Here is a 24,460-nt window from a genome sequence, read left to right as displayed (position 1 = left end):
GGACACAGTACTCCAGATGAGGCCTCACCAATGTCGAATAGAGGGGAATGATCACGTCCCTCAATCTGCTGGCTATGCCCCTACTTATACATCCCAAAATGCCATTGGCCTTCTTGGCAACAAGGCACACTGTAGACTCATATCCAGCTTCTCGTCCACGGTCACTCCTTGGTCCTTTTCTGCAGAACTGCTGCCTAGCCATTCGGTCCCTAGTCTGTAGCGGTGCATTGGATTCTTCCGTCCTAAGTGCAGGACTCTGCACTTGTCCTTGCTGAACCTCATCAGATTTCTTTTGGCCCAGCCCTCCAATTTGTCTAGGTCCCTAGGGTATCCTATCCCTACCTGCCACCGTATCTACCACTCCTAGTTTAGTATCATCCGCAAATTTGCTGAGAGTGCAATCCACACCATCCTCCAGATCATTTATGAAGATATTGAACAAAACCGGCCCCAGGACCGACCCTTGGGGCACTCCACTTGATACCGGCTGCCATCTAGACATGGAGCCATTGATCACTATCCGTTGAGCCTGACAATCTAGCCACCTTATAGTGCATTCATCCAGCCCATACTTCTTTAACTTGCTGACAGGAATACTGTGGGAGACCGTGTCAAAAGCTTTGCTAAAGTCAAGAAACAATACATCCACTGCTTTCCCTTCATCCACAGAACCAGTAATCTCATCATAGAAGGCGATTAGATTAGTGAGGCTTGACCTTCCCTTGGTGATTCCATGCTGACTGTTCCTGATCACTTTCCTCTGGTGTAAGTGCTTCAGGACTGATTCCTTGAGGACCTGCTCCATGATTTTTCCAGGGACTGAGGTGAGGCTGACTGGCCTGTAGTTCCCAGAATCCTCCTTCTTCCCTTTTTTAAAGATGGGCACTACATTAGCCTTTTTCCAGTCGTCCAGCACTTTCCCCGATCGCCATGAGTTTTCAAAGATAATGGCCAATGGCTCTGCAATCACAGCCGCCAAATCCTTTAGCACTCTCGGATGCAACGCATCCGGCCCCATGGACTTGTGCATTTCCAGCTTTTCTAAATAGTCCCTAACCACTTCTTTCTCCACAGAGGTCTGGCCACCTACTCCCCATGCTGTGTTGCCCAGTGCAGCAGTCTGGGAGCTGACCTTGGTCATGAAGACAGAGGCAAAAAAAGCATTGAGTACATTAGCTTTTTCCACATCCTCTGTCACTAGGTTGCCTCCCTCATTCAGTAAGGGGCCCACACTTTCCTTGGCTTTCTTCTGGTTGCCAACATACCTGAAGAAACCCTTCTTGTTACTCTTAACATCTCTTGCTAAGCTGCAGCTCCAGGTGCGATTTGGCCCTCCTGATTTCATTCCTACATGGCCGAGCAACATTTTTATACTCTTCCCTGGTCATTTGTCCAATCTTCCACATCTTGTAAGCTTCTTTTTTATGTTTAAGATCCGCAAGGATTTCACTGTTAAGCCAAGCTGGTCGCCTGCCATATTTACTATTCTTTCGACACATTGGGATGGTTCATCCCTGTAACCTCAATAGGGATTCTTTGAAATACAGCCAGCTCTCCTGGACTCCTTTCCCCCTCGTGTTATTCCCCCAGGGGATCCTACCCATCAGTTCCCTGAGGGAGTCGAAGTCTGCTTTCCTGAAGTCCAGGGTCCGTATTCTGCTGCTTCCCTTTCTTCCGTGTCAGGATCCTGAACTCGACCAACTCATGGTCACTGCCTCCCAGATTCCCATCCACTTTTGCTTCCCCTACTAATTCTTCCCGGTTTGTGAGCAGCAGGTCAAGAAAAGCTCTCCCCCTAGTTGGTTCCTCCAGCACTTGCACCAGGAAATTGTTGGCGCCATCATCAGTATGATGGGAAGAACCGTCGATGGAGCCAGTGCTGATCTGCTCGCAGGTGCCGATGAAGGCGGAGGGCCCGTCGCCGACATCAGCACTGGGGCAGTCAGTGCCTGCGTCATAGCCGACGTCGACAACAGTGCCAGTGTGGAAGATGGGCGCAAGGATGCTGCCAAGATTGGTGCTGCTGTCAGAGGCGTTGCGCTGTGGGCACGCACCGAGGGCAGATGCGTAGCCGATGGCGGGACAATGGTGGCTGAGGCCACAGAAGAAGTTGCAGAGCGGTGACCTTGGGTTCCTCCCTGTACTTGGTGAAAGGCCCAGGGAGTCCAGAAAGGCCACCGAGGTGGGTTCTGCCACTGCGGAGGCCACGCCTGGGGCTCCCTCCTGTCTCTCACGGACCTCTATCTGTGGCTCCTGCTTCTCCTGGAGCAATAGGAGTCGGACTCTGACTCCGAGGTCTCCGAGACTGAAGACCATGGGGGAGCCGAGCCTCGGTGCCTTAAGCGTCAAGACCTTGGGGAGCGGGTAGGCTCTCTGTCTGAGTGAGCTGGTGGCGAGGGGCATGGAGAGGGGGGGCACCTCAAAATCACAGCCAGCTTCCCTCTTGACTGCATCGCGGGATGGGTCCGCCACTGCTGAAGGTTCTTTCCTCCTGGGGGGGGGGCGAGAACGGCGCCATAAGGTGCAGGAGGTCCCGAGCGGAGCTTAGTAAGCTTCTGGCATTGAAGGGAGCTATAGCTGCGACCGAGTGGGGGCCAGACTCAGCTCCCTCACTTGGGCAGGAGTCGACATGGCCCCAGGAGGGGATCCGGAGCTGTGGCCCATCTGGGGTCTCACGTCTCTGGATTTAGCCGGAGGAGTGCAGCTGTCCGGCTTCTTTTTCTTCTGAGGCACCGGTGAGTGGGATCACTGCCTGCTTTCAGCTGGGCCTCGTGAGGTGCCTGTTAGTATTGACATCTCGGGATGAGTCCTTTCTCGGTGCTGAGCTTGACGACGGTTCCAGGGCACTCCACGTCAAGGACGAAGCATTGGGAGCCAGGTCCCCTGAGCCCGGGTCGGAGTGGGGGCATAGGGCTGCCTCCACGAGGATCACCTTAAGCTGCTGTTCCCTTTCTTTAAGAGTTCTAGGGCAGAACTCGTGGCAGATCTTACTGAGTCCTTTTGGTGGACCTCCCCTAAGAACCATGATGAATGTGGATCGCTCTTCAGCATGCACTTTGCACAGGCCACACAGTTTTTAAACCCTGGGGACTGTGACATAATATGGCTCCAGGTAGGTGTGCGGGGGAAATCTACTAAGAACTCTAATACTAAGAAGGCACTAAGGTAACTATATACGAGTACAGAATGCTCTTGCTAAGCAAGGGCTAAGGAAAGTTCCAGCCAATGGTCACTGGCGGTAAGAAGGAACTGAAGGGGTGGCGGGTCGGCACGGCTCTATATTGAGCGCCATGAAGGCATGACGCTAGGGGACACCCAGGCCGGCCTGACGGGCTGCTAAGGGAAAAATCTTCCAGCCATTGTGCATGTGCACACACATGATTGGAATGGACATGACCAAGCACTCAACGAACTATTTTTACAAGATCTACAAATTCTGATGCTATTACCCTTGAGATATTGTGGTAATTATATTGTATGCTTCACTTACTCCACACAACACACTGTGGAAAGGAAAAAACTCAGTGGTATCTTACATCAAAATAAACTTAAATGGCAGGCCAACTAAGTTTCTTGGACTAGCAATACACTATCATAGGACCATATATTGTCACCCATTATTGTAGTATCTGAGTGCCTTCCACATAAAATCAACAGCAAACTTCATGGACTCTCTGGCACGTCTCCTTTTACATGGTAAAAACTCTTCGATGGGTAGTGGTTTTGGTTTACTGAGTATCACTAAAAAGACTACATCTGCCCTGGTTAAACCCAAACAAAAGCAGTCTTAACCAGGGGAATGTATATAAAGTTGAACTTAAAATGGATGAAAAATTATCAGATATAACTGCTTTGAATATTTTCAAAAGGTAATTAAAATAAGAAAATATGTATGATGTGCAGAAAAACTTCTCCCTCACCCCAGAAACTTCAAAAGGATTAGCTCTTTAAACACCCATTCACAGAGGTGAAATAATGGTGCCAAAACAACTGTGCTACTCTGCTAGGTAAATAACTTTCTTGTAAAGAACTGATAAATACAAAAAGCACTCAAAGCACGAAACTACTTCTTAAAGTTCTATAAACAGGTTTTTAAGCAAAAAATGACATTACAGAATAGAAACAGAACAAAAGGAGGAACCTTAATTTCAGGTCTTCACTTTTCTAGGCAACAGCACTTATGTTTCTTTTTTCCCCAGCATAGAAATTCTCTGCTTTTTTCCAGATTAGCTAAGCACAAACTGAAATGTAGAAGCAGCATAACATTTCTCTATAACCTCACCTTCTGCTGCTTCCTGTTACTAATTAGAAACCTGTTGATCTAAGAAGTGAACTTTGCAGATGACTTTTTCCACAAGCACTCTCCTTTAAACAAAAATCTGATACACTGATACCCAAGACTTCACAGCAGTATTTAAATGAAAGAGCTGATTACCTTTTTTCATAGGTAGAGCTGAGCAGACCTCCGTCTGGTCCCTTGGGAATTATCCCCACCCAGATCTGGTGTTTATCAATAACATGTGGATTTTCCAAGCAAACGGGGAAAGGGCTGAGGAAACAGAAGAGAGAGATGATCTCTAACATAAGAATGGCCATACTGGGTCAGACCAAAGGTCCATCTAGCCCATTATCCTGTCTTCCAACAGTGGCCAATGCTGGGTGCCCCAGAGGGAATGAACAGAACAGGTAATCACCAAGTGATCCATTCCCTGGTCACCCATTACCAGCTTCTCGCAAACAGAGGCTAGGGACATCATCCCTGCCCAGCCTGGCTAATAGCAATTGATAGACCTATCCTCTATGAATTTATCTAGTTCTCTTTTGAACCCTGTTATAGTCTTGGCCTTTACAACATCCTTTGGTAAAAAGAGTTCCACAGGTTGGCTGTGTGTTGTGTGAAAAAAAAAAAAAAAACTTCCTTTTGTTTTAAACCTGCTGGCTATTAATTTCATTTGGTGACCCCTAGTTCTTGTATTCTGAGAAGGAGTAAATAACACTTCCTTATTTACTTTCTCCTAACCAGGCATGATTTTATAGACCTCTATCATATACCCCCTTAGTTGTCTCTTTTCCAAGCTGAAAAGTCCCAGTCGTATTACTCTCTCTTCATATGGAAGCCGTTCTATACCCCTATTAATTTTTGTTGCCTTTTTCCGAACCTTTGCCAATTCCAATATATCTTTTTTGAGATGGGGCAACCACATATGCACGCAGTATATAAGATGTGGGCATACCACGGATTTATATAGAGACAATATGATATTTTCTGTCTCATTATCTATCCCTTTCTTAATGATTCCCAACATTCTGTTCGCTTTTTTGACTGCTGCTGCACACTGAGTGGATGTTTTCAGCGAACTATCCACAATGACTCCAAGATCTCTTTCTTGAGTGGTAACAGCTAATTTAGATCCCATCATTTTATATGTATAGTTGGGATTACGTTTTCCAACATGCATTACTTTGCATCCTCTTCATACCAGTTCTAAGCCATCACTTCATTTCCAACCCCAAGCATTCAAAAATCGTGAGATAAGTCCTGTGAGATTGGTTTAGGGCTTGTCTACATTACCCACTGGATCGACAGGCAGTGATCGATCCAGTGGGGGTCGATTTATCGTATCTAGTCTAGACATGATAAATTGACCGCCAAGTGCTCTCCCATCGACTCCGGTACTCCACCAGGGTGAGAGGCGCAGGTGGAGTTGACAAGAGAGCATCAGCCGTCGATTTACCGCAGTGAAGACACCGTGGTAAGTAGATCTAAGAACGTCGACTTCAGCTACGTGACTACTTAGATCGATCCCCACCACCCAGTGTAGACCAGGCCTTACAAACAGTAAATAATGCCATCTAATGACTTTATTTGCACACAAAGAAATTAACTTACATCTGCATTTCCATGGTGAAGGAGGACAGTGGGGAGAGGGTCCCACTAGTGAGAATGATTGTCCGGACTCCCTGACGGACCAGCTCATGCATGCTGTACCCGGGGCTGAAACACCAGTAGCTCAAGATCTTTCCTGTATCAAATAGAAAATAAAACACTAAGAACTGAGATCTGTCTATACAGTGAAGACTATGTGTCTGAGTTGCGCGTGGTGCAAACCAGAGTTTGAGGTTCTATAACTGGAGATGGGCACAAACAACAAAACCAGAACCTAGAGCTAAGCTTTCATACCTGTTTAGGGATGTCTGGACCTGGGGTTTGTGCTTCAACTTGTCTCTGAACTTAAGTCTGCCAATTCAAAGCAGGATTGAAAGGTCAACACCCACCCAAATTTCCGTAGTTTCTAATTTCAACAAGAGACTGTTATCTTCATCAAACACACAGTCTACTAAGGACGATTCTGCGAACCAGAGAACCAAGGTTGATGGCATCACATCAGGCACCATGTATAGAGAAGTTCCCAGAACTGGCTCAATCCTATGAATCCACGGATCTCTGGGGCATCCCCACAGGCAGCATCAGGGTCAAGATGTGCACCCCTTCATACACTGATGGAGAGTGAGAGCACAGTGTGCTCGGGTATTTTTATCCATCCTGGCAACATGATCGAAAAGCATGCAAGATCACTTTTGAATATAAGGAGTGACTGAAGGAAGGCCTGAGACCGTTGAAGATCCCAAATACGTCACTCATTACACATACCTTAAATTAGGCCCTCCTGATCCAAAGACAGTAATTGCTACATCTTTAGGGGAGCTAACTGAAAACTTCCAACCCTGATCAAGCTGTGCTTCTCAAGTGAGTCACTCAGTACCCATCATTAGAGGGGGGAAACTTATTTTAAACCTATGTTTTATTCTTTGCACTGCTTCCCACACACAGCCCTTTGGGCAAACACACCCAGGAGATACTGAAATCCTTGGAGATTTATGTTGACTGTGAGCAAACCTCTTCACTATACACCAAAACTGGTGCATATTAGCATGGTGGAGGCAGTCTCTAATTGGACCTGTATCTGGATAGGTCTGGGAGTCTGCCCACACAAGGTGAGTAGACACACTCACGCAAGGAGCATAGGTAATCCCAGGTGAGGAGGATGCTGAAGGTGAGAGAGGGAGGCTTAGAGAGAGGACACACCCCCTTTCAACTCTTAAGCCCACCCCTGAAACATCCTCTGTCTCTGAACATGCAGGGGGCTTTCACAGTGTCAATTCCATGGATTCTGGAGGAGCCAGGATTGGACCACAACAGCTACAGTCTGTGGTTCCTCAACTAACTGTGACTTTTTGAGCTTAAGGGTAGCCCAAACCCAGAATTTAGCCCAAGGTGTTGAACTCTTTTTAGTGAGCTGAGCCAAGACAGATCCCCATAAAACCCGAGACAAAGCGACACTTTTCAGGCACCTGACAGTATTCCTACAGACTATCCTAACAGGAGCATTACAGCACTTATGTGAGGAAATATTTGCTTTTGGCTATTTTTGCCATCTGTAGGATTTGTATATGTTGTACGTCTACTAACTAGTTCGTCATGAGTAATTTTTTTGTTTTGAAGGAGAGGTAAAGAAAATATTTTGTCCCTGGTAAACTGTGGAAGATTTTCGTGACAATTTTGCAAGGCTGATGTATACAAAACACCCAAACAACGTAAAAAAAACAAAACAAAACCAAAACAAATGGCCCAGTTTGCTCCGCTTCCCCTCCCCCGACCCCTCACAATGAAGTTGTTCCGAGGAGAATTCCTGTAATAGAAAACTAAGATTACACAATATCCAAAGAAAACAAAACATGCAAGTTATAAGAGAACCATGATAACATTTAGAACTGACATCACTAAAGTCAACACTTATTTCATTGAAATACTTAGAAGAGGCAGTCCAAAAACATTAGCTGAAGTGCTATGACTACTGATAATCCTAAAAATAAGTTGGTTTTTGGCCTCAAGATGAATAGTTCTACCTGGAAAAAACAAACAGCCTCCAGTAGTTAAGTGCCAAAATTATGAAACCAGATACCGACAAAACAAAACAAGAAACTCTTAATGCATGTCTACACTGGAAATGGAAGTGTAATTTCCGTCTCAAGGAAATATGTGTTAGCACTTATCAAGCCAGTGCACTAAAAATAGCAGTGTAGCTGCTATGCAGAGAGTGGGAGGACAAGCTAGCTACCCAGAGTACGTTTCCATCTGTGATCTTAGGTACGTACTTGTGCGGCTACCCCTCCTACGGCTCAGGCTACTGAGGCTGCACTTCTAGTTTTAGCTCACTAGTCCTAATCCAGCTAGTGCAGGTATGTTTCCTCGAGCTGGACATTACATTTTCCAATTTCAATGCAGATGTATCCTTAGAGAGGCCTCCAGACAACCAAATAATTTCCTTCTAGCACTGTGTACCATCTTCTGTAGGAAACTTAAATACAGGGACTCTAACATAACTTTTGAACCTTAATGCTCTAACCAGAGATTGTCAAAAGGTCTGTTTTGTTTGCTCTGATTAACGGATATATATAATTTTTTTTTTAAAAGGGAGACTATATCCTCACTAAATCCAACTTGGAGCTGGTTTAGTGGCTTGGGGGAAAGCCTTAAGTTCAGAGAGAAACTTGGCTTCTGAATTCTGTGTTTAGTTCTGCAGCAGGGTTATACTGGAGATGGTGCCAGCTACAAGATATAAGGAGCAGTAGTAACAACAACAGAAGAAAACCCTATTTAGTCATGAAAGGCTTAAAATTTACAGTTAAGGCTGAAGATCCACCATGACAGCACCCAGTTGTGCTTAAGTATGGAGGTCTCACAAGAGGGTTACCTCACAGAGCATATTGATACTGTGATGCTGCTAACTGGCATGGCACCTCTAGTAAAATAAGCATGGGAGATTTAATTCCAAAGGGTAATTTTTCTGGCACATTGCAAGAGCCTGATGATAGGGGCTTAGAATGAGACAACCAATTACAGTGCTGCAGCCAGAACTGAAAGGTTTCTACTGAGATAACAACTCAGAACATTTACAGGTACTTTACCCCTGCAATTAAAAACCAGCAGCTAGCCTGTGCCAGCTGACTTGGGCTCCAGCTCAGGGGCTGTTTAACTGCAGTGTAGGCATTTGGGCTTGGGCTGGAGCCCAGACTCTAAGACCCTGTGAGGGTCCCAGAATTCGGGCTACAGCCCAATAACATCTACTGTGCAATTAAACAGTCCCTTAGCCCAAATCCATGTCAGCTGGCATGGGCCAGCTGTGGGGTTTTAACAGCAGTGTAGACATATTCTATATAAACAATAACTTATTCTTAGAAATAGTTTTACATAGAAAAAGGCCAAGGTGTTGCCTTCTATTTGTTATATCAAAAATGTGTCCACTGTGTAAGCTTGCAAACCCAGTTCTCTGTGTTTGCGCCCATGCAGACGATGCCCCAGTAATGTACTTCCATTGCCACTTAGAGACACCACAACTCTACCTGACCTGTTGTTTAATACCAGGCTTTACACAGAAGGACAGTGACTATAATTCAGAACCTTCAAGGCTCATTGAGCAGCAGTTTATGCTACAAAGACAGTTAAAAGACAAATAACTGCACTGGCTTGCAAAGATTCCAAGGAGCCAATTAACCTCACACCTTATTGGCTCCTGAAGTTAAGTCTTACAAAGCTAGTGCTGCAGTCTTAATCAACCTTTTAACAGCAGAAAAGCGTGCAACAAGGAAGACTAAAGGCAAGAGCAAAATCTCAGTATTTCCCCCCAACCACCATGGGTACTTTTTCCACTTAGGGCTAGTCAACACAGTTTTGTATGGGTATAACTATTTCAGTTAAGGGGCTGATTTTTTTAAAATAGTTATACCTGTTCAACCTCTAGCAAGGACAGTGCTTTATGCCAGTATAGCTTATTCCCTTCCTACAGAGGAACAGGTGTACTGGTATTAAGCACCTCTGAAGTGATTTCACTGTGTCCACACTAGAGGGTTTATATCAATTTAACTGATTTAATACAGTTAAAGCAGTGCAATTTGTGTTCAGGCAAGCCCACAAAGTTCCCTAAGGAGCTACTCTGTTTTGCCTTCCCACCCAGCACAGCCATTTTTACATTCAAGGAAGACTTTGTGGAACTTCATGCACAGCCCTGAGATGGCACTCCCTAGCCTGCCAGAGAGCTCCCCGTTGAGTGACGTGAGACACTGCAGACTGAAATACTTGCTGTACTAGCATTTTCAACCACTCGGACAGTTTCCAGTATTTATTTTATTTAAGTCAGGGAAGGCCTCGTTAACCGGCTTTTGTATTAACCTCCCATCACAGCCCACTCCTGCACCTTCTTTTTTTGTTACTGATGAACTCCACAGGTCTGTCCTCTGGGTTTTTTTCTGATTACTGGTATCCATATGAATGTGCACCTGTGGAAAAAATAGGTACATGACAACATCTTCCCACAGACTGTTGCAGAAATTAGATATCTGCACCCCCATAAGCCTGGGTCCAGCCCTGGATAATTGAGGTTCACCAGCAGTTCTTAGAATGCTTACAGTGTTTGGTATTTGCCTTTCCTCATTTCTCTCCCACCCATCCCCCTCAAAAAAACCACCCAACAAGAACTACAGGAACACACCACCACCCAAACTGCCATTTTGAACCAATTTGTTAGAGCAGGATTTCCTGGGTTGCATAAAGCAAAGGCAAAGAATACAATTATTTAGTATGGCTCTTGTTACCTCCCATTGGAAAGCAGTGTACAGACTTACAAGGAGAAGATTATTCGAAGGAGATGGTGTATATAGGGCAACAAAAATATTAAGTCTTGAGAATAAAATTTCTGAGGAAGAAAGACTGGCTTTTCTTCATTTGAGGTGAAAAGTGACCCTACCTCAGATGATTTCAAAATGATAAAAGCAAAGGAAAAAGCCAAAAGAAAATGTTCACATAGGTAAAGAGATCAAAAACTACAGGGCAACCTAAAAATTAGCAGTTTGGAGTTAAGGAGGAAGACCAGTAGAATAATTTCAAATGTGGGGTAAACCCATGGAGTAAACTGTCAGGGAAAGTGATTGATGCTAAAAGTATGAATGACAGACATTCTTTCTGGAGAAGGAAAGGATTGAGGGGGGTTTGTTAAAAATGCAAGAAGGTAGGGTTAAGATCAGCCAAAAGAGGGCAGGTTTACTGGGCTAGAATTTCTTCCACAGCCTTACCATTTTAATGTCTTACATTTCTCTACCAAAAGGAGTCTGTAGCACAGAGAATGCAGGTGGGAAAGGGGCCTGAGAGTTGCGTGCTACAATTAGAAAGTGATGCCAGACAACAGGGAGGCTAAGTGTTGATGTCTGCAATCCTCAAAGTCTAAAGAAAGGAGATCTAATGCTTCAAAGGATCAGACCCTTTCCAAAATACCTTCAGAGCATCTGCCAAGATTAAACACACAATTCAATTTACCAAATGCAGTAGGAACCAGGTTTATGCAAACCCCTCATTCAAAAATACCCATTTATCCAAAATTAAGAGGTGTCCTAACATTTGGTATTGCATTGAAAGGTAAGTGTATCCCATCTCCATTTATCAGAATAAATTACATTCTCTTCTTCTCTTTTGATAGATGGGGTTTTACTGTATTTCGTATGGGAAAAGAAAAATAAATAGTGTAATAGTTAATTCAGTTCTTTGTCACAGGAATCAAGTTTAGCACTTCCCAAACTCTGTGCAGGACAGTTCATTTCAAACCTTTCCATGCACATGTCCAATTCTTTGGGGGTGGGGGGATTTGACAGTTTTACTGGTGAAGTATGTCTCTCTCTTGGTAGATAAACATGAAGGAAGAGGAGTGTCCTGTTTTCAAAGCAAATGCACTTTGATGCATGGACTCCCTATGCTGGAATGAAGAGGATGAAATCCACTCTAGCCTTGTGAATAAAAAGGGTATTCAGAGGACTATAAGTGGGGCTGCAAAACTTGAGCCACCCAAGAGATTAGTGTAGGAATATATTAAGGCCTAGTCTATACTTAAAAGTTAGTTCAACATAGCTATGGCACTCGGGGATGTAAAAAATTCAGATCCCTGAGCACCGCAGCTGTGCTGTCCTAACCCCTGCTTTAGATGCAGCTAGGTTGATGGAAGAATGCTCCTGCTGACCTAGCTACTGCGGCCCAGGGAGGTGGAGTTCCTACGCAATTTAAAAAAACACCCTTCCATCAATGCAGGAAGCATCTACACTATGATGCTACAGCAGCATAGCTATGGTGCTGCAGCTGTGCCGCTGTAGCACCCATAGCGTAGACCTGGCCTAATTCTCGAACAAAAACATGTGGCATCAAAGTTTTCCCATAACTCACAATTGCCGCATCTTCCTGCTTCCTAGGTTCTTAGGAGAAATTTAAGAGCTAAAAATCAGACGTTCCCTTCTTCCTGGAACTTGAGCAATGGATTCTAATCTCAAGCAGTACTCGAAGACTTGAAATCCCCTTGGCTCCCGCCTGTAGGATTTATACATCCTCATCTCCTGGAATTCAACAACATACTTTGATGTTACACTGCCCACTCCCACTGATTTCTGCACTATCTGCTCTTGACTACAACAGCCCATCCATGAAACACCAGAAAGGAAGAGAGAGTGCCAAAACACATCAAGCATCCCATACCTTATAATACTTGGATACTGACTGAACTGGCATGGAGCTGGATGTGCCTTCTGGAGGATCAGTGTTAAAAACAATCTAAGAAACAGATGGATAAAGCACAGAAAATTTTAACAGATGCCTCCAGCAAAATCAGTAATGTGTCAAACAATTATGCAAAATGATTGCTGCTGCAATAACTTTAAGTATCTTTATATCTTTCAGTATTTGTTTTTTATACTCAGGTGCTGTAAGTCTGTTCAAAAAAATAAGACGCAATGGTGAAAATATCTTTGACAATCAGGACAAATATGTTTAAATTCTAGCATATTTTTAGGTTCCCATATGGACTTCACTGTGAGTTGAAAGTACCTGTGACACTATTAAGTAAAAGGGAAAAATAAGTATTAAAATGTAAAACCAGAATCTAAAAGGGTTTGCTAGTATTTAAACAAATTTGTCCTAATTGTCACCATTGTCTATTTTTACGAACAGAATTACAGCACCAGAGTACACAAAACACATATTTGCAAGCACAAATGGATAGTTACAGAACTAGTGAGCCATCTGTGTGAACAAATACCAAATTTATGCAAGCAACACAAGTAACAGTGCATGTGTAAGGTCTAGATAATATTTAGTCCTGCATCAGTGCAGGGGATTGGACTAGGTGACCTATGGAGGTCCCTTCCAGTCCTACATTTCTACGATTCTACGTTATACACAATTGAATATGATTTTGATTAATTTTATGATGAGTAGAAACACTCTACAAATTCACAAGCTGGCAATGATGCAGGCTACAGCTGCTTTGAGAAAAATCCCTTTGAATTTCCTGACTTGTGCTTAAAATTTCAGCCACGACATACTGACCAAACAATTGGCTTTTCAGAAAAAAGCAAAATAAATGCTGCTGTCAAACCTATTTCCACCTCTCCATTTGCACAGCACCCAGCATAGTCTCTAAATGCCACATGCAAAACTAATAGAAGTATCAGCTCTGCTCTGAAAGGACTGTGCATCTCCACTCTTCCTGTGTTTCATGTATTTTATTAAATGACAATGCTTTTATTAAACATATGGGATTGCAAATTCAAATAGATGGTCAGCATCAGTTCAATAAAAATAGCTGGTTATAAACACTGGTGAATAACTGTAATATTGTAAGCCAAGTTTCTGGAGACATTTAAAAGGCATTAACAGTGCTCATGAGAATACAGTTCACAGTAAAAGGAAGGCGTTTCCCATAATAGTGAAGAAAAAATAAAAGCAGCATTCCTGGAAAGCGTAACCAATGAAAATTAACCTTCCTGTGGCCAAAAGGGGTTTTAGCAAATGTCTTTAAAAACTTTTTTTTTTCCTAACAAAAACAAACACATGATAAATTGAAAAGTTATAGCTCTGAAAACAGGGTCATATGACAAGGAAGCATTGAGGCCAAGAGAATAGGGGTCTGAACTGAGTCAGGAATCCCAGCTTCTATTGCTGGTTCTACCACTCAATTGCTGTAGGACACTGGGCAAGCAATTCAACCTCTGTGCCTTATCTTCCCCACATGGGGATAATGATACGTGCCTTCCTTTATAATTCACTGAGATAGATGGATATAAAGTGCTACCGTTATATCAGAGCATACACATGATATCTATTGAACCTATATAGAAATACAACAACCTTTACACAGCTGGGCACATTTCACACACATGAATACATGAACGGCTCAGCTTTACAAACCAACCTTCTACTGCCCCAGTGATCTGAGGGACCAGAATTCAAATGCCTCACTTTTAGAGCTTCCAGAATTTAGGAGTGCCCATCTCACCAGACATGATAGGAGCAGCTGGGTACATTGAGAGTTAGTAGCAACTCCTATGGAGTAGATGAGTAGCAGCAAAGAAAGGTTCTAAGGTGCTCAAAATTGAGTAAATTCTGGATGAGGTGGCACTTGCCTAACAGGCTCATTTCAACCCAAAGTTACTGGTACACTTTTGACGTGGGTAGAACTTGACATGACAAATCCCATAGATTCCCCACTAAACCTCCTCTTTGTGCTGAGCTTCTGAACTGTGTGTTCCCAAATAGATTGACTGTTAGGAATGAGATCCACTACTGCTGTCTGAAAGGCAGCCTGATTCATCTGCTGAGGAGGCATTGAGCTCAGTGCTGCTGACCAAAACCAAGACACGTTCCTGCCACACATCCAACTTAGCAGGGTTCTAAGTTTCAGAACAGTACTTGACCTGAAGCTCAGTGTGACACTACTTTGATCCCAAATCTGATTGTACAGATAGAAGTTGTTTAAGGTGTTGATGGCCTGGAGCTGGCAGACTGATCAGAATACAGCTCTATGTCTGATCCAGTGGTTCTCAACCCATTGTGGGCCGCATATGCAGCTCTCTCTCTGTTATGTGGGCCGCATCCACACAATATATATATTACCTGTATGGCCCTCTGGATGTCACATGGGCCACAGCTGTGTGCTAATAGGGCTGCAAGTGGCCAGCAGGTTGAGAACCACTGTTCCGATCTTTGCCATGCAAGAGGAAGGGTTAATACATTAATTCTGCTCTTTCAAGTGACCTCCAGGGGGAGCATTTTCTGTAATGTGCTTTTGGAGATCTTCTTTCTGGCAGCACAGCTGACCACAGCCGGACCAGTAAACAATGGCTGCTGGGAGGAGGAAAAGCTAATTCCTTTTAGGGTAAGAGGGGAATCAATTGGTGGAAGAGGGAGGAAAGATACTGTGATGAATGAGCTGCCTATTCTGTTGTACGAAGCTAGTTCTTTTTTCTTAGAAAAATACAGAATAGAAAACAAGATCACCCCTTCCTGCCAAATTCCAACTCTAGAAGAAGGGGGAGAGTTTATTCAGCTGCCAAAGCATACAATTCTTGATGGAAAAACTAACAAACAAACAGTTATTGGGAAATTCACTATTCCCATTTATGTTTCCAAGAATCACCAGTGAAGTGAAGACACATTAACTACTTGAATGCTGCCAAATGATCCAAGGACAGGTGACAAAATGCATTTCAGGTACATCACTTGGAAACAGCAACATTTCAGGTTTCAGAGAGGTAGCGTGTTAGTCTGTATCAGCAAAAACGAGGAGTCCTTGTTGCTCCTTAGAAACTAACAAATTTATTTGGGCATAAGCTTTCGTGGACTAAAACCCACTTCTTCAGATGCATGGAGTGGAATATACAGTAGGGAGGTATAAATACACAGCATATGAAAAGACGGGAGTTACCTTACCAAGTCGGGGGGTCAGTGCTAACTAGCCAATTCAATTAAGGTGGAAGTGAGCTATTCTCAACAGTTGACAAGAAGGGGAGGAAATCACTTTTGTAGTGCTAATGAGGCCAATGTAATCAAGGTGGTCCATTTCAAAACAGCTGACAAGAAGGTGTGAGTATCAGCAGGGGGAAATTAGTTTTTGTAGTGACCCATCCACTCCCAGTCTTTATTCAGGCCTAATTTGATGGTGTCCAGTTTGCAAATTAATTCCAGTTCTGCAGTTTCTCACTGGAGTTTGTTTTTGAAGTTTTTTTGTTGAAGAATTGTCACTTTTAAGTCTGTGTGAGTGTCCAGGGAGATTGAAGTGTTCTCCTACTGGTTTTGAATGCTATAATTCTTGATGTCAGATTTGTGTCCATTTATTCTTTTGCGTAGAAACTGTCCGGTTTGGCCAATGTACATGGCAGAAGAGCATTGCTAGCACATGATGGCATATATCACATTGGTAGATGTGCAGGTGAACAAGCCCCTGATGGTGTGTGTCACTGAACAAGACGTTTAAGAGCACAGTATCTGGTGTAATTATAGGGAATGCTGGAGCCTACAAAATGTAACATTATTCCCAGTAAAGACGAGAGTAAGTAACAGCATATAAAGTCTTTGGCAAGAAGGGAGACTGCAGACTGACATATATTGTCCTCCCCAGATTTAGAAAAAAAAAAAAAATTAACTGCTGGTACTATATACAGACAGAAAATACAGGGGAGGCCATTTGAATTAGAAGGCTGTTAACATATTAAGGTGCTTTGGTAATTAAAAAGCACATAAGAAGAGTGGTTTATGCTGTTACAAAATGCAGAGCAGTGCATACAGTTATCCAGTTCAGTTTTCAGATAAAGTGAATTTCATAGAATTTGTTAAATGTTTCTGTTGTCCCTCATGCTACTCCCCTCTGACATAGCAAAAATGCCAGAAATACTATCCCCCTCCTGCCTGTCTTTACTAGTATTTCTGGCCCTTTTGCTCTTCCTACAATTTAGTTTACGCTTACAAGCAGCATCTTCTCCCAGGAAAAAGTCTGTGTGGCACATGCCTTCTGAGTAAAAAGAATGAAAGTTAACTGCTGGGGTGCAGGGGGGACGGGACGGGACTACTAGCCACTAAGGAAAGTCCATAGAGCTACAGTGAATGGAGGGAGTCAGGGGGGTCTCAACCAACTACAGCAGTCCTTAGGGTCATTGGAGTGGAAGGTGGGAGTAGGCCAACTACTGACTATACAGGGTCACTGGTTTCATCGATTTTTCATTTAGTTTAAGTGTCACTCATCAATCTGAATTTATTTCTTGAATCTCTACCTGGATGTCCAAATGTCTACACTGAATTTATCAATGATTTCTATATATTAAACAATAGAGCAACAAGCAAGAACGAAGCAGCAAGACACGTATACAAATCTTTATAGGGATTACCACCACCTCTCTATGAAAGGCCAGAGGAAAAAATCTGTTTTGATCCAAAAGGAAAAGGAAAAGTTGGGAGTGTGCTCAGTCAAATTTCACTATCAGCTTTCAGGGAAAGTTCCAATTAAATTTGACATACAGTGACTCAATTGAGGAGACTGCCGTGAAGTCATCAAAGTCTGGAAACAAAGTGACGCCATCCGAAATGTCAGCAACCGTTCCAAAATTAAAACATTACAGTTATGATGCTATTCAGTTGGACCTCTCAGCTCTCCAAACTTCATTGTGTACTTTGTCTGTATAGCTCAGAACAAGAACGTTGGCCAAATTTAGAGGTCAGCTAGGAAATGAATTTCAGTTCACCAATCCACAGTATCCTCTAAGCTCTTTGCAACTACTGCCTTCCTCAAAGACATATTTATATTTTCTAGTCCTGCAACAGGAGGGAGATTGCTAGTGCAGTGTACTCAACCATGTTCTTTTGATGTATTATTGAGCTGTAGCTGTAAAACATTGTATAGCTGTTCTATTTTAAAAGTTCCTTACATTCAATAAATAAATCAAAAGAACAGAGTTAAGATTATCTACATTCCCCCCCCCACCCCCAACTGCAGCTTACTCTTTCATGGGAATCTCTCTTCTAATCAAATACTGCTGGCTGAACATGCTATTTGCACAACTCAGAGATCCAGCTCCTCCTGGTGGAGGTTAGAAACAACTGAACCATACTTTAATCTGACACCTCTAAAAGGGACGTTTACATATATATATATATGAATGTTTAAGATTGCCTCTCCCCATCTCATCATAGTGCAGAGAAATATCAATGGATTTTTACTTTCCTTTATTTCCTACTATGTCATATATCAGAAGTACACAGCTGCTTAACTCTTTTATAGCTGGCTTCTGAATGCCACAAATCAATTCTGTATTTCCTGTAAATGAACTTTCAGTCCACAAGATGCCAAGAAAAGCTGGTCCTGGAAGTTGAGAAATGAAACTCACAAAGAGGTTTCCTTTAGAGACTATTCTCTGTATGCAGAGGAAATTTAGAAGTGTGTCGATTTAGATGTTTTTAAGTAGATTCTCACCCATATTCCATATGCCCCACTGAATTACACAAGTAGAAGCAATTTCTCAATAGAGAAAACTAACCAGAACAGCTATACTCACACCTTAATGCTTACAGTGAAAGGTATGAAATCTCTGCTGAAACACACTACCAAACTACAAGCCACATGGAAGTAGCTCTGTTTGAGTCTATAGTCAGGTAGAAATTCTTCCCTCAGTAGCATGCCAACTCCCATCAATGTTTAATGTGGCAGAGCTCTGACCTTGTCCCCATGGGTCCTGCGCTTCCAGGTGGTTTATGCTAGCCTCAGAGGCTCATTGCAACCCTCAACATAGCCCTTCTCTCTCTACAGTCTACTGAGCCCTTTTCATCATAAGCCAACAAGGAGGTTGGTGAGAGAACACCCACAGTCTCTGTTGTCCCTACGGGCTTGTTTCAGAACAGTTTAGCCTCCTGTACTGAGATGGGCCTGTCTTCCCCTCCCAGGAGGTGTTTCTGTAGTGGCGGGTTGGGGGGAACCCGGGCCCGCCTTCTACTCCAGGTTCTGGCCCAGGGACCCTAATGGCAGCAGCTGTTGGCAGCCAACCTTTCACCGCCAGAGTTGCTACATTTCCCTGGGCTACTTCCCCAAAGCTCTCCCGCTGCTCTCTCAACTCCTCCTTCACCCTTACCTTAGGGCTCCCTTTCCAGTGGCTTGAGGGTGTCTTCACTACCCAGCCGCTCAGCCACACTTCCTCTCCTCTGGCTCCCTTCGGCCTGACTGGAGTGAGCCCTTTTATACTATCAGAGGGGCCTTAATTAGACTCAGGTGTTCATATTAGCTTAACAGCCTCACCAGACTATTTGCAGGTTAATTGGAGCCAGGTGTTCTCATTTGCCTAACAGCTTCAACTGACTCTTTGCAGGCTAATTGGAGTCATGTGTCCACCCTAGCCTGGAGCCGCCCCTGCTCTGCTCAGTCAGGGAACAGAAAACTGCTTATCCAGTGGCCAGTATATCTGCCTTCGACTACTCTGCTGTACCCAACTGGCCTGGGTCTAGCACATTAAGAGTTAAACAAATGCACTTCAAAGAGAAAAAAGACCGCTTTGGTGTCTTTCCACATCCTCCACTACCTTTTAAATCTTTTAGAATTATAATGAGGAAGCAGCACAGAATTATTTACCTGAATAATGTCTGAAAGTTTATGTAATCCAGCTGTGTTGGTAAATATCCCAGTACCTAGAGAGGACAGTATATTAACTTCTTTTTATGTAGACAAATGTACATATGTATATATACCCGTACCTGAGCGCGCACACACACATAAATGTGCACTGGACACATCCACATCTCACTCACTACCACAATTATGAATAAAGTGGCTTAAAAATATCATTGGATAACAAAAAAGAAACGAAACCAGCACATTGCCAGCAGTTTGGTGTGCAACGAGAGCATGACTTGATTTCATAATATTTTGTCCCATCTCCATCCTGCACTGAGAAGCTCTAATGTAAATTAGCTTTCATACCCCTCACATACATTAATAATCAATGACAAAATCTCAATGGAGGTTCTCTAAACTGAGAGTCTGGAATTCTGGAAATAATGGATACTAGCTGTTTATAAGATATTTCAAAAGGGAACTTTATGCCATTTCCCTTCTAGGAGTAGAAAGGCTTCCTGCCCCTTGACAAGCACCTGACCACCTCCCACTGAGTATTATTGCCCAGTTAAGATGGTAGCATATCAGTGAAGCACTTTTGAGTGATATCAGTGAAGCACTTCGAGAGATCCTGCAGACTATGCACATAAACAGGCATTTCAGAATTGACAATTTGAAAATTGTCAGTTTTCCGCTTGCTGAAACTATGACAGCTGCCTTTTCACTTTTAACTGCCTCTTCACAAGCCTGTGGCACAATTAATGTTGCTCCCATGCAAAGGGAATACAGGAAGAACATTAGGTGAATAGCGCTCATTCTCCCTTTCTCATTATGCCCCCAAAATATGGAAGCTTCCATTTGCCGTCATCTGTAACTTACAGAACTATATATAGTAGCCACAGTGACAGGCTTACACTTACGGCCTGATAGAAATTGTTCAATCTGTTCCAGCGACTCTAGGAGGGAGGTTTTGGTTTGGAATGTGATCTGGGCCTCTGCAAACAGATCAAAGATGTAGCTGCAATTCAAGAAGAAAAATATAATTGGACAAACTTTACAAATAACCCTACATTATTTAATAACAGCAATACCTTGCCCTTGTAGTTCACGGTATTCCCTTCTCCATGAGCAATAAGGGTAAATAAAAATAGTAACTACTTTGTTACAAGATTAACTGAGATAATGCTGGGATATTTTTGTTTGAAAGCTTAATGACTTTCACCACCACATCATTTGCAATTACTTTTCATGAACACCTTATTACAACACATAATTTCCTGTGGTTTACAAACAGTTCTGGAGAGCCTGAAGTACATCAACCAGAACATAGTTACACTGGTACCTTAATATGAATCAGTATCTCACAAGCCAGCATTTGACGGAAACAAATAAAGACCATTGTCCAGTTCAACATACCCTATTATTCACCCACCCGCTCCATGCCAGACTTTCCAAACTTTAACTTATTATTTTTATAGGAGCTGTGGTCTCCAGCTTACAACATGGTTGGACCTTGCTATTACTAAATAGTGAGAGGCTAAACAGTAAAATTCCAATCACAGTAGGATAATACTGTATTCAAAGCATTGTATAATAAACAAACTACTCGCTATTCCTAAAGGCATGGGGTCAACTGATTTAGGGTCACATTTGTTAGATTTCATAATTAGTATAATCTGAGGCTGAAATGCTCTTCAGAGTTTAAAAACATAAATTACTGAAATACCATGAAAGTAAGCAAGTACAATGGGGAATGTTTTATGGGGACCCACTGAATATACTGTGTGTGTAGAGCAACAGTTACATAATAAAAGCTGGATCCCAGAGCTAGGGTAATATTACTAATGTTAACAGCTAATATGCCTTTTAAACACGTATTGCTACTTGCTGTCCTGGAGGCTTCCTGTTTCAGATAATGGTGTTACTTTCATATGGAACTTTGGAGGAGAAACTCAGATTGGAGACAGACTCATTAGGCCAGAAGTCTCTTCTCCTAACATACAGGCACTCTAAGGAGGAGGAGAATACAATCTCAGAGCACCAATTGGCACCTACCTCCCTTCTTTAGTGACTCCATTTCCATTAGCTGGCAGCTGCACAGCATCAATAGCATTTTCGAGTTGAAGAAGAATTCCTTTAAGGCAATCAAAGGAGAAAACAGTTCAATTTTCAGTAAATGAAAAATTCAGAACTCATCTAAATGAGCTCTTTCGAATGGCCTTTGTTACAAAGATAGTCACCTAGTTACTCCCCCTAAACCTAGCTATTATCTTGTTTCTGTAACCCAACCTAATATTTTAAAAACTGCTGAAATATAAATTTTAAGTTATTTCAAATGTTTAATTTTTAAAACCTCTAAACATTTATATTTATAGAGCACTTATCATCCAAAAGTCCTTAGCAAGCATTTATTAAGCCTCACAACATCCCTGTGAGATATAATTTATGTAGGAAAGTAAAATATATGTATGTTTGCCTATTTCCTTGCATTTACAAGGGATTCTCAGACCTAAGAGAACTGGCTACTACGTGAGATTTTAATAAATACACAATCTTTCACTCAGTCTGACACCTTCGCAAATTTCTCTCACTAAGGACCTCTTTAATTCAGTGGCAGGTCACCATATTTGTATAGCTGAACCTAGAAGATGAGGGTTATGTGACCATGGGAGCATCAATAGTTAACAGGTAAGAGAAACAAGGCATAATAATACCTAGCTCTTCGATAGCACCTTTTATTAGTAAATCTCAAAGCACTTTACAAAGGAGGTCAGTATCCACATTTTACAGATGGGGAAACTGAGGCACATGGAGATTAAATAACTTGCTGAAGGTCATCCCGCAGGCCAGTGGCAGAGCCAGGAATAGAACTCATGTCTCTCTGGAGTCTCACTCCAGCGTTCTATCCACTGACCCATATTGCCTGTTCATAACAGTGAACTTTATACTGAGGACATCCAATTACACAGTAAACTGAGATTTTACATGCCACTTTATTCTATGACACTCTGAACTACTGTTGCTGATCTCCTGCTCGCTTACTAGAAGGAAGTATTCTGATTAAGTGAGAGCCCCACAAACAGGCAAAGCTAGCAATATGAACAGTTCATCCAAACAGCTGAAATATTGTCTAGCCCATGCTGCGTAATTTCTGTGATTAATTTGAAGCTGTAGGACGGAACTGTGGAACTAAGCATTTGAAAATATTTACTGGCAACAAGAATGTTCAAAATCCCCCATTTAACAAAGCCTTGGAGTCACTTTGGTAATGTATGGGACCCTGAAGTTTTCTGGCCTGCTGAGTTTAAAAACATTATCAAAATTTCCATTGTACTTCCTAATGCCATAACCCAGGATTACAGATCTCAAACTCACCTTGCACTGCCCAGGCAACATGAACAATCAGAAGAGAGATCATTGTTGCAGGGGTTGCAAATTAACCATTTGCCCTCAAACATTGTGGAAGTGTTCCCAGAATCAAGGTGCTATTGGATCAATTTTCAAAAAGCTGCTCTGTTATTGCCAGCAAAGCTCTTTTCTATTCCAACATGTATTGTTTTTTGGTGGGATGAAAAACGTTACTTAAGGTCAAACTCTTTAGTACTAATTCAGCTGTTGGCTGGCAGAATTGTCGTTGCAGCGGAGTGATACAACCAATACACCACCAAAAGAGAGATGGACTACAAAATTTGGAAAGTCCTTGTAATGGTGAAAATAACTAGCTGTAGGAGGCATTCTTCTCCCAGCTATACAAACCTCTCAGCTATACTGAAAAAGGCTGAATGCTCAAAGGACCAGAACACTTGACAAAATTTCTCTCTAAAACAAACAGAAGACCCTTCCCTATGAAGATTTCAACTATGTGCCTGACAGCTGTCAAAGGGTGCCATGGAAAGAGGTTGATTTACAATCATTTCCCAGAGCACCTTTTTTTTCCTATTGTATCAATAGCAATTTTGTTGAGATAATTCAAAACAGAAGAAATGGTACTTACTCTTTATCTTTGCTATATCTTCAAGCTCCATGCTCAGCCCTGTTTGAGAGGGAAAAACAATTCACTCCTAATTGCACAGGGATTAGATGAAGTGTGCAGCATTTGAGGCAACTGTTTCTTAACTTAATCCCAACTTTCTCACATTAATTTTTCAACTTGCATTTTTCATTTCTCCAAGTGAGACTATTGTTGCCGACTGCCTTTCTGGATATTACAGTTTTTGAAGGCTAGACTCAAGTGTTCATACAACTACATCTTTTGTATTCTATTTACTTTTCTCCTCTTGATTCCTTATCTCATGTTAAAAGGTTTGGCTAAACCTTGATGTGCTTGGTTACCATAGGTTAGAAGAACAGCAACAATGTTGGCCAAGAAGAAAGTTCATCTATCCACCACCCACATTTGACCTTCCAGGGACTGACTAAGGGAAACAGTTATTTTCCAAATTTGTTGACACTGCCACACCCCCCCCCCCCCCCCACATCTCTTGCAAACCATTAGTCCCCAGCTATCAACACACCTGAGCTGGCAAACTCCATATTGAATTCAGCATGGATTTCATTTTGTTGAACTACTTTGGCTTGTTCTTCCAGTATCACATTTATAGCATCCATGGCCGAAGCCAAGTCGTAGGGAGTCAAGTCAAAAGAAGATGACTCTTCACACAATTTCTCCTGAAATTCCAAGAAAATACAGAATTTATTGTTATTTGGATTCTAGTACTGCCCTGCATGTGCTGGGCACTTCAAAGATTGTAAGGCCAGAAGGAACCAATATGATCATCTAGTCCAACCTCATATACAACAGAGACCATAGGACTTCCCTGAATTAATTCTCATTTGAAATAGAGCAGATCATTTAGAAACACATCCAGTCTAGATTTAAGTTTCCAGTGACAAAGAATCCACCACAACCCCTGGTAAATTGTTCCAGTGGTTAATTATCCTCACCATTAAAAATTGCTACTTATTTCCAGTCCTAGGCCATGTCTACACTTACCGAT

General features: G+C 42.5%; 1 protein-coding gene across 8 annotated transcripts in view; it reads right to left on the bottom strand.

Annotated features, from left to right (window-relative positions):
- The window catches only part of RTEL1 (regulator of telomere elongation helicase 1), a 120,027-nt gene that overhangs the window by 76,310 nt on the left and 19,257 nt on the right, over positions 1 to 24,460 (bottom strand). For 6 of the 8 annotated variants that reach the window (XM_073308887.2, XM_073308894.2, XM_073308886.2 and 3 more), the window contains exons 10-18: positions 23,978 to 24,131; positions 23,458 to 23,496; positions 21,519 to 21,597; positions 20,384 to 20,481; positions 19,482 to 19,537; positions 12,572 to 12,646; positions 10,257 to 10,338; positions 5,891 to 6,023; positions 4,436 to 4,549 (exon numbers count right to left, since the gene is read on the bottom strand). In XM_073308887.2, the coding sequence (XP_073164988.1) occupies positions 4,436 to 4,549; positions 5,891 to 6,023; positions 10,257 to 10,338; positions 12,572 to 12,646; positions 19,482 to 19,537; positions 20,384 to 20,481; positions 21,519 to 21,597; positions 23,458 to 23,496; positions 23,978 to 24,131 (830 nt within the window). The remainder of the gene's footprint in view (positions 1 to 4,435; positions 4,550 to 5,890; positions 6,024 to 10,256; positions 10,339 to 12,571; positions 12,647 to 19,481; positions 19,538 to 20,383; positions 20,482 to 21,518; positions 21,598 to 23,457; positions 23,497 to 23,977; positions 24,132 to 24,460) is intronic. The other 2 variants (XM_073308889.2, XM_073308892.2) reach the window with 2 other exon arrangements.

The sequence above is a fragment of the Lepidochelys kempii genome, chromosome 13 (genome assembly GCF_965140285.1).
Source record: "Lepidochelys kempii isolate rLepKem1 chromosome 13, rLepKem1.hap1, whole genome shotgun sequence".
In the NCBI taxonomy this organism is placed as follows: Eukaryota; Metazoa; Chordata; order Testudines; family Cheloniidae; genus Lepidochelys; species Lepidochelys kempii.
This window is presented reverse-complemented; position numbering and strand designations above follow the sequence as displayed.